Source organism: Cimex lectularius, unplaced genomic scaffold, assembly GCF_000648675.2.
Source record: "Cimex lectularius strain Harlan isolate CLEC.00 unplaced genomic scaffold, Clec_2.1 scaffold261, whole genome shotgun sequence".
Lineage (NCBI taxonomy): Eukaryota > Metazoa > Arthropoda > Insecta > Hemiptera > Cimicidae > Cimex > Cimex lectularius.
The window spans coordinates 8,652-19,523 of NW_019394188.1; the positions used below are offsets into that span (position 1 = coordinate 8,652).

The 10,872-nt window shown below is 36.4% G+C and overlaps 1 protein-coding gene across 1 annotated transcript; it reads left to right on the plus strand.

Moving 5' to 3' along the window:
- Positions 1 to 8,581: 8,581 nt before the first annotated feature.
- Positions 8,582 to 9,304, plus strand: LOC106671018. The gene has a single exon (XM_014401755.1). It carries the CDS (start codon positions 8,582 to 8,584, stop codon positions 9,302 to 9,304), a length of 723 nt encoding a protein of 240 aa, XP_014257241.1.
- The last annotated feature ends 1,568 nt before the right edge of the window (positions 9,305 to 10,872 follow it).

Sequence of the window (10,872 nt, forward strand, 5' to 3'; positions counted from 1 at the left end):
TTATTAATTTATGATCGTGTCTAACTTCTTGCATAGGATTTATATTTTAACGTTTACATAACTTGTGACACAATGACTACATTTTTGTATCGAATGTGGCTCCCATTGTCTCACATAGTTTAGCATGTTTTTGTACCGTTTTAGTAACAAATATTAGCTTAAATAGGTAGAATATAAATTTTCATTAACTTTTTTTAAACTTGCGAACGCTGCCACGCAAATAAGACGACACGTTTAGTTTTTCCCTATTTTAATAGTTTTAACAATCTGTTTATTCATTTTTTTCATTGTTTACGGTATTATGCTTAAATGTCGTGTAATCAGATTGGATTCTCAGAAGAGTGAAATTCGAAAATGGCAAAAAGAGGGAAGGTTCGAACGGTTGTAGGTTGAGATGGGGAGTTGGTATCCGAGTGGATCGAAGTCACGATAGCTCAAGTGGTTAGAGCAGCGTCGTATTTAGCCGAAGGTCGTGGGTTCGAATCCCGCTCGTGACACTGACTTTTTTATCTCAACCAAGAACTTACATGGAAAGAATACTTTATTATTATTGTTATTTTTTAAAACACTTTCTTTACGTTTACCAACATCTTCTATTCTTGTGACTTGAGAAGTGTAACATTTGAATAAGATTTGCCTGTTGCCAGTTTTTTTTTTCTGTTTGCAGATATTAATCAGTAGTATTCATTCATATATCATCATGAAATTATCGTGCTGTCATTCATGGCAAGCCGTCGTTGCCGGCACGTGTTCAGATCTGATGAGAGAGATCGGCTGAGGATCAATGAGTAAAATGACATCTCATCCACACTGGAAGAGTAATTCGTCACGAACGCTGTGTCTAGACGGCATCGGGCACGTCCAACTACCGGGGTTAAACGTCTTGAAACATGCTGCCTTATCTGTCTATTTACGAAACGGTTTGCATGGTAAATACTAGTTGAGATAAAGAGAGAGAGGGGCCAGCTTGTACTTCAGCCCGTGTGCTCTCCCCTCGGCTTGCTAATTAACCGGGTAATTGTAATTAAGTAACTGAAATGAGGGCATATTCCGTGAAATGGCTATGCAATAAGGAGTTTTTTGAAAAGGACTTAACAATTCCCATCACTTTTTGCTGAAAGCAAAGGCATGCTGCTTATTGCCTCACGTTTTAAAATTAGCAATTTCACATGTTCAATATTCTAGTCAAATAGCAATGAACAGTTGTAATGATATCAAGGGGTTCTAGTAAATATAAACTCAGAATTTATCACATGTTCGTAAGCCCAAATCCGGTTTTATTAGCTATCATTAACTTTTCGTCATCATTAGCTTGATGAAAGGTTTGTAATTTGTAAGCTACGAGCATCTTCTGACACCGTTCTTAGCTTTTCGTGTCGCAAGACTACAATCTCAGAATTTTTTTTCATTATTGAAGTTCTCACTGAATTTTTGAGTCATAATTTCGCCATTTTCCCTAATAGGCGTTCACTGAACCGAGAACAGGTGGACCACGACGATCTGAGAACATATAACACCTGAGATTTAAGGCATAGTATATATATATACTTTTTAGTCCGATTTGACAAGTAAGATCATCTCCGGAATGTCGACGGGGCACGTAGTGTATATATATATATATATATATATATATATATATATATATATATACATNATGTTTAGATTAAAAGATATCACGATTTTCCGACGCCAGGACGTGATATCTTTCAAAATCGATAAAAAGCGAAATTACTCTGAAATGGTTGAGAATCGGACCATGGACAATATGAACTTTTTTGTTCATTTTAGGGTGAAGAATCTACTGGAGAAGTTTGTAGCACGAGTAGCAATTCACCCTGTATATATATAAATACTATGTACTACTACTACTATACTATGTATATAAGATATATACTACGTGCCCCGTCGACATTCCGGAGGTGATCTTACTCGTCAAATCGGACTGAAAAGTCCCTATTGATCAAAACTGATTCTCAATTTTATCTAAGTTATTTGAGAGAGAGAGAGAGAGAGAGAGAGAGAGAGAGAGAGAGAGAGAGAGAGAGAGAGAGAGAGAGAGAGAGAGGCAGGGAGGAGGGAAAGAGAAATGCTCTCAGTTATCTCATTTTACAGATTACCAAAAAAATACTATTATTTATAATCATTTCAAGGCAAAACATTAAAGTGTCTCACAGGGTTTTCAATGTGTTTTACATTGGTACAATCAAATTTATAGTAGGTTTAATATTTCATGGGATACGAGGGACTTTATAATTTAACTGAAATTGTATTGTAGAAAGTTATATTAACCTGAAAAGTGAAATATCAGGAATTAAGTCGAGCATCAGACATTGGACACATTTTAATTGAATTTGCCATGTACTTTCTAACCTCCTGAACGATTGATGGCCGTTCACGGCAGACTCGTAGGTCTCAAAGGGTGTTAACGTCCATTCTAGGAAAATTTAAATTTAGGGACAACATATTTCATGTTACACTGAACATGTTACAAATATTTTTACAAGACGCTATTATTATCATTTGTCAGTATAATCTTTTTTTTTTTTACTGGCTTGCCAGATGCTATTGTACATTGCACAAGAGACATATGTGCTCCTTTGTTTTTAAAAAGTATTCATACTTTTCTCTCTCTTTTTCGTTCCCTCTCTCTGTCTTCCTCTGAATATTTTACTCCCTGCCTTATCGCTTCACTCTGCCCTTCTCTTTTCTCTTTTGCTTCTATTACTTTTTATGTCTCTGTTTCCTTCTGTCTGGCTATCTGGCTTTCTCTTTCTCTCTCACTCTTTCTCTTTCTCTCCCTTCCTCTCTCACTCGCTGTCTGTCTGCCGCTCCTTATTTTGCTCCCTGCCTTTCATTACTTATCTCTGTCTTTCTATTTTGCATCGGTCTATTCCTCTTTATGTCTTTGTTTCCTTCTGTCTGGCTATCTGGCTTTCTCTTTCACTCTCACTCTTTCTCTTTCTCTCCCTTCCTCTCTCACTCTCTCACTCTCTTCTCTTTCTTTCTTTCTTCCTCTCCATATTTTATTCCCCCTCTTTCAATTCTTTCTGTCCTTTTCTCTTTTGCCTTTGTCTATTACTCTTTAAGTCTCTCTTTCTTTCTGTCTGGGATAACTGCCTTTCTCTCTCACACTCACTCTCTCTCTTCCTTTCTCTCTTACTCTCTCCCTCCCTCTTTCTTTCTCTCCATATTTTACTTCCTCCCTTTCATAATTTCTCTCTGTCCTTTTTTTGACTCCTACTATTCCTTTTTAAGTTCTCTCTCACTCTCTCTCTATCTATGTATCTGTCTCTATCTTTATCTATTTATATCAATCCATCTATTTATCTACGAATATATCGACGTAAACAATATTGGTAGGTAGTTGCTTTGAATCATATACTAAAACTATATTCAATTAACTTATGCTAAGAATTACCATTGACTGTTTTAAAAAAATCAACAAAACATACCAACTCAACGTGCCAACAGCGTCCGACCATCTGTTAATATAATATATATATGTTTCCACCGCGAATTTTATCCTTAGCATGAAAACTACTTGTAAGTGTGGCGTGTCTGGAGCGGAAGATGCAAAAAATTCCACGTCAAGAAGACCGGCCGGTCTTCCAAACTGTTGTCCTTCAGTAGTCAGGGCGATGGAATGCGTCTGATGGAGCAGTCAAATACTTCAGATTGTTCAACGGTTGTTTTCAGCATGAATAAGGAAAAGGTGCCTTCTTTCTATCTTCGGCCTCTTCCTGTGTGTCTGTCTCTCTCTCTCTCTCTCTCTCTCTCTCTCTCTCTCTCTCTCTCTCTCTCTCTCTCTCTCTCTNTCTCTCTCTCTCTCCCTCTTCTCTCTTTCTCCCTCTTCTCTCTCTCTCTCTCTCTCTCTCTCTCTCTCTCTCTCTTTCTCTCTGTCTTTCTCCCTCTCTCACTCATTCTCTCTCCCGCTCTCTTTCGAATAATGCTTATTGGCAGGTGAGTGTTTATATCCTATAATTTACAACAAATTATAACTTTTGAAGTCGAAAAATTGGTAAAAGCGTTATTTCGTGGGCATTGAATTATTTGTGGCAGTTCCATCGTAAAACAATAAGCTTAAAAATCTTTGCCAGTTAATCCCACGGCCTACTTGCCCAAATTGGTGTTTCCGGCGCCTAAAAACCGACAAAAAATAGGGAAAAAAGAAGCACAGATGCGAATAATCAAAGTGGGCGTCGGAAGAATGCGCCGTTCAAATCATGGGATGGGCTAATGATCGCCTTCCGATGGGACGCCAATAAAACTGTTTATTGTTTCGTGACCGAGTAGAGAAACGCACTGCGCCCCGTGAACATCACCTGTTCGACCAAAGCCATAAAAATTCCACTAAAAACTTTAAGGAAAAAAGTTAAAATCCCCGCAGTGTCCTGGCCAATCTGATAAAGATCCTTCAGTAGCTTCTTTACATGTCCTTCGCCTAATTCTATCGTTAAACCTACAAAAATCCTCATTGAAAACGTTGTGTATAATCGTTAATATTTGAAAAAATTATTGATACATTAAATTATTATTAAATCACTATATTTAATGTTTTTTTTATAAAAAAACAAAACAGACAAGTTGCCAAATTTAGCTCGAACAGGTTTAACAGGCGTGTCATTTTAATGCTTAGTCATCCCCAATCCGATCTCTATTCACTAAGCTACTGTCATAATTTTATCGTTTCTTATATTTTCTCAATAAAAAAAGTAAAAGAAATTTGAATGAAATGTACACATGGCGGACTGCGGTAGGGGCGGTTAGCGCGTCAAACTTTCATCTCATAGACCCTGCGGTCATGAAAAAGTAGAGATACAAAAAAAATATTATAAAATAAATTTCAGATAGTTCACATTTTATAATTATACTATATAAAGGCTACTGGTGGTAATTTCTTTGCTTTTGTACGTGACTTTTAAATAATGAAAAGTGGCAAAAAGGAGGGAAAATTCAAAAAAGGAGGGGTTGAGATGGGAAGTTAGTGTCCGAGGGGATCGAAGTCACGATAGCTCAAGTGGTAGAGCAATGGCGTATCTAGCCGAAGATCGTAGGTTCGAATCCCGCTCGTGACACTGACTTTATTATCTCAACTTAAGACGTTAAATAATTGAATGATTTAAATAATGAAACGACGAATATTACAATCAGTAAGAGAGAATTTAGTGAAACAATTATTTATGTATGTCTAGAATTTAATGATTCTGGGATGTTTATCGATGAGCTAAAACCTCGAAATCCGGATCATTGCAAAACAACTTATTATCTTTTTAAAAAGGATTGATTCATCATTTCTATTTTATGATTCTCGTAAAAAAATTGTTTCTTTCGTAGCCCATCCACTAGTGAGTCCCCAATTATCTGCGTTAATATGTTACCATCATCCTATTTCTTATGTAGGGTCAGTAACACGAGAGGATTTTTGTAAAATTTAACTTCAACGAGAAGATTAGGGTTAGGACTGTGTAACAACAATGGTCAGAAAAATAAGGACACTCCATCCTACATGGTAAACAAGGTTAAAAGAGAAAAATAAAACGGCAAAACAGAAAAAAAAACTAGCAACGGTTGCTAGTACGAGGAGGACATTGCCAAAGGACTCATGTCCCCATCACGTTCTTGGCAAACATAATTTATTCGCTTCTCCAGACGTTCCAGGCCACCGTAGCTGACGTCGACTCGCCAAAGAGTGAAAAAGTTATTTCTTTTTCAAAGTATAATATTGTGGTTTTTCCCGTCTGTTTTCACAATATAAGCAAATTCCAACTTAACAAGGTTTTGCAATATGTAATTTTTCTTTAAATTACGAAAATGCATTATAAAAATTGCATAATGTAATCTAAGACTTCTTCAACAAAAGCTGCCGCCTGATTGGATGGAGCGTCGTCGAAAGTACAACCAGGGTGAGGCAATAAGTTCACCTCTTAACATTTCTGTCCAGATTATGATATTTACGATTTCATATTCCTAAACAGTTTTCCATTTTCACCTCAAACTCAAAGCTTTGTACATGATCAAAATGCAAAATGTTTTCCAAGATCCAACGAAGTATGAGTATTTTTTTAAATATTTTTTATATCGATTTTGACCAACATCTGTTCCAGTCAATATCCACTGCAGTTGAATATGTTTTTTAATATTAAATTATTATACTTATCCAAAATTTGAGAATGAAGCAATTAGAGGTAGCCCAGGATTCATGTCATATGCTATCCAGCAATTCAGCAACATGATTGAAGAGTCTTTTAAAGACTTGTCTCCTGCATTCAGAAACGCCATATTTCCATATATAGAAATTGTAGTCATGATATTATAAATCATAATATTATATAATCATAAGAAATCTAGAAAATATTATTATTCTATATGTATATTATCACTGTTTTTCAACTTGCTACATTGTATAATACATTTGAAAAGAGCCATTGTCTGACAGAACAGTTATTTAAATGAGAAGACGATAATTGATGAGAACAATCTACGAAATGGTTTTACATGGCAGTAAAATTAAAGGTGTACCATTTATCACAGTGGACACCAGCACAGGTGTTGTTTTTCAAAAAATTCCCAACATCGGTAGATTGTATGCAAATTTGTTTGATGCGCGTCTCGAAGCTTGAATTGTAATTACGTTTAATATGGGACGTTTAAAATGAATTTTAACGTTCATTTCATACGCTGATAGATTTATATGTCATTTAAAAATTCAAGTTTGATAAGAACCGTTGTAATAACTGAAAGAAACTATCATTTATTCATTCATTTTGGCCCTACTCCTGTAAAATATTAGTATGCTTAGGTACACGTGTGTGTGTGTGTGTGTGTGTGTGTGTGTGTGTGTGTGTGTGTGTGTGTGTGTGTGTGTGTGTGTGTGTGAGAGAGAGAGAGAGAGCGTGTGAGAAAGGAGAGATTGAAAGGGAGGTGTATGAAGTTAAAAAAATAATAAGAGTTAGATGAAGTGTGCACAGTGTATTACAGAAAGAACAGGATGTGCAAGCATAGGGAGACAAAGAGAAAAATAAAGACAGAGAGAGGAAGAAAGTTAACAGTGGGTAACACAGAGGAGAGAATGAATGAATACAGTTTTATTAAGTGCCGCACAATATGTTTAGAGCATTAAATGAGCGATATATTCCATCATCCAATTTTAAATTTAATGTAAGTTTATACGCTTATCTATGTTAGAGTTTTTTAATATAATCAGTAAATGTGGTAGATATACCTCTCATGATTGAAGGAGAGTCTGGAAATTTAGGAATTATTAATGTTTTGTAAAAGGATGTTTTCAATTGTTTATTTTTATATTTTAGAACTTCATTTATTGAATATAATATAATCAACTTTTTAGTTTCTGCTTTAAGTTTAACATTTGGTCATACGAGAGAACATTATATTACTTGGAGTTACTCCAAAAATAGTAAAAATTTTGATGTACGGAATAACTTCATTGTTAATTGTAATATTAAATCAATGATGATCATTGATGAATTAATGTTAAATCATGAAAATCATTGATCTTAAATCCATTATATTTAGTGGTCTATTGGCCAAATTACTTCTTTCAATTAATTAGTCTTTGTATGTAAGTCTTGGACGAGATGAAAAAGATAGTGTCACGAGCGGGATTCGAACCCACGACCTTCGAGTAAATACGCCGCTGCTCTACCACTTGAGCTATCGTGACTTCGATCCACTCCGACACCAACTCCCCATCTCAACCTAAAAACTTTCGTATTTTCCCTCCATTTTGCCATTTTTCAAATGTCGTGTAATCGGGATTCGCTTCTCGGCGACTGATGAAGTGGCCACGGGGAGTGGTTTATGAAGTTATACTTCGTTTTACTTATTAAATCCATTATATTTCGTGGTCTGATTGACGAAATTACTTCTTTCAATTACTTATGAAAAAGTTAGTGTCACGAGCGGGATTTAATAAGTAGCCCTAACTACTTGATTATCACGATAGCTCAAGTGATAAAGCAGCAGCGTATTTAGCCGAAGGTCGTGGGTTCGAATCCTGCTCGTGGCACTAACTTTTTCATTTCAACCAAAACCTTCGATAAAAACATTAATTAAATGAAATTGAATTTACTTAGTAGCTAGAAATGACCAAATATAATAGCATTACTTTTCTTTGGGATTAGTTGGAATTTATTATAAATTTGTAAATTTTGAAGATCAGAGTTAATCTTTCTAATGTTCTGTGTGTATTTTGCTGTCATCTATAAAATTAGATAATCGGCTTAAAGTCCAAAATTACAGAGTTTTATACTTTTGAAAATATAGTTAATTTGGATTGAGAAGAAGAGAGGGAGTGAGAGAGTGATGGAGGTATGTCACTAAACATCATCTCGTTTATTTCTAATTTCTTGGTTTATAATCATCATTTCTATCATCTCGGTAGTTTATTCTCTCAGGTTTTCCAGGTTTTGTTGATTTGTAATTTCATGCTTTTCTAAAATGGTGCCTGAAAATCCTGCAAAACTAACTCTTACACGGAATATTTATTTATTGCTGATCATAATTTAGACAAAAATAAAATATCAATAAATAACAACAACAAAAAAGAATTCAGTTAATAATGAACTACTGTGCCAATATCTGGGCTAGAAAAGAGGTACTGTACGATCCGGCCTGCGACGAGGAGTACACCATGCTAAGTACCCGTACTAGGCCATTAGGCATCAGGATGAAGGAGATACTGGCCTGCAGGAGAGCTACAATCCCTAAAGTTAAGGAAATCAAAGAATCCAAGAAGGAACCTTGGATGCTCTCCTCAATTCCTATACGGGTAGATATGGCGGAATTGAAGAAAGAAGAGACCCCCCCATATGTATTCAAAGCTAAATTCCTGGCCCTCAAAGAAGAATACAGTGAAGGAACCTTCATTTATACAGACGGTTCGAGGGTCAGTGAGGGGGTCGGCAGCGCAGTACGCTGGGAAAAACACACCAAAACAATTCCTCTCCCAAAGGCTGCAAGTATCTTTACCGCAGAGTTGACCTCCATATCATCCGCGCTGAGTGAAACTGAACAGATTGGGTGCAACCAATATGTCATATGCACCGACTCACTCAGTGCGGTCTTAGCCATCCGTAATATCTTCACCATGGACCCACTAATCCAGGCAATACAAGAGAAAATCAGGGAAATACACGAACAAAGAAAAGAGGTAGTTATTGCCTGGATACCGGGCCATGTCGGCATAGAAGGTAATGAAAATGCCGATCAAGCTGCCAAACGAGCAGCGATAATGCCACATGACCCGGAAACTCCCGTGAGCCCAGCGGATGTCAAAAAATAAATGAAGAATCTTTGCTGGAAAGATTGGCAGAACCGCTGGGACAAAATGACCGACAAACTAAAAGAACTAAAACAGTCGGTCAAACCGTGGGCCATGGATAGTATGAGCAAAACAGAGAGAATAATTTTGACCCGACTGCGAATAGGCCACACTAGACTGACGCATGGTCATCTCTTGGCGAGGAAAGGTCCACGGAGATGCCCATTGTGCGGCGCACAAATAACTGTTAAACATTTACTAACCGAATGCGAACTACTGGCGCCGCACAGAAAAAGTGTGGCCTTTCCTCGAGTTTGAAAGAGGTTTTGCAACACAGCAATGACAACAGCAAGAAAGTAATCAAATATCTGAAGCAAATAAATGCATATGGTCGCCTTTAAGGCTTCTCCACATGTGGTTTCATTTTCCCTTCCTGAAGTGAGTGTATTTATTGGCGAGAATGTGTGAGTGTATGGGTGGGTAGTGGTCGGAATATCGAGTACCCCACAGACCCACCGATTTAGGTTAGTATTAGGCTATAATATCTTTTAGAGTGAATGGGCGGAGGCACTGTTGTAATATTAAATGCGCCAGTGGCTCCGCATTTTTTAATTTGTAAATACAGAATGATTGGTTACTGTTTGAGTGAATGTATTTATTAGGGCAATAGTAGTGTATGCATGGGTGGGTCTATGGTGGAATATCAAGTACCCCATAAACCCACCACCTAGGTTAAGGTTTTAGATTAATTGTAATTTTAATTGTACATAATGTATGGATGTATTTATTAGCGTGAACGAGGGCGGGTCTTCAGAGGAATATCGAGTACTCTGAAACCCGCCTATAGGCTAGGCTAGGATTGAATGTTAGTGAATCAGAGCCTTTTCACCACGTGTGGGAGTGCTAAAAATGTAGAAATAACGTCCCAGAACACAACCAGAAAGATCGCCAGACTTCCTACATAAAAGCTAATTTAAAAAAAAAGAAAAAAAATTAAATAAATAAATAAATAAAAATAAATAAATTTATAAAACGTGTGGTGGAAGAAATGTGAGGTGCCTGCAATAGCCCAGGCAGCTAGCCGGCCGAAAAAAAAAACATTTCAAAATTCTTTTAAAGTGGACAATATTCTTGAAGAATTGAGAAAAATAGGCTTTTAATGATTTATTATTAACGTTTGATCACGTATAGTACCTCATTTTTTTGATAAATTGAATACCTACTGTTAGACTGTCAGCCTTGATAATTATCTTTATAATAGGTTGAAGTTTATAAATATGTTTGAATATAATAAGAAACCCGAAGATTCAATATTTCTGAAAACCATTATGTAAAAGGACTTTCTTTTTAATTAACAGTGAGGTATAGGTTTTCAGTGTACAAATGGCAAATTTGTGAAACACAACATGTATAAATTATTTTAAATGACAGCTAAAACTAATCGGCATGTAACGGATATGCTGATTATAAAAGGACGTTTCGAGCAGAAGTTGAGACGAAGCTCGTTATTATACAACCGTCATCATTATCGTCCCTTTTGGCTATCAAACCTCTTCTTCTCACGCGTTTCAAACTGGCGGCGATTGTTT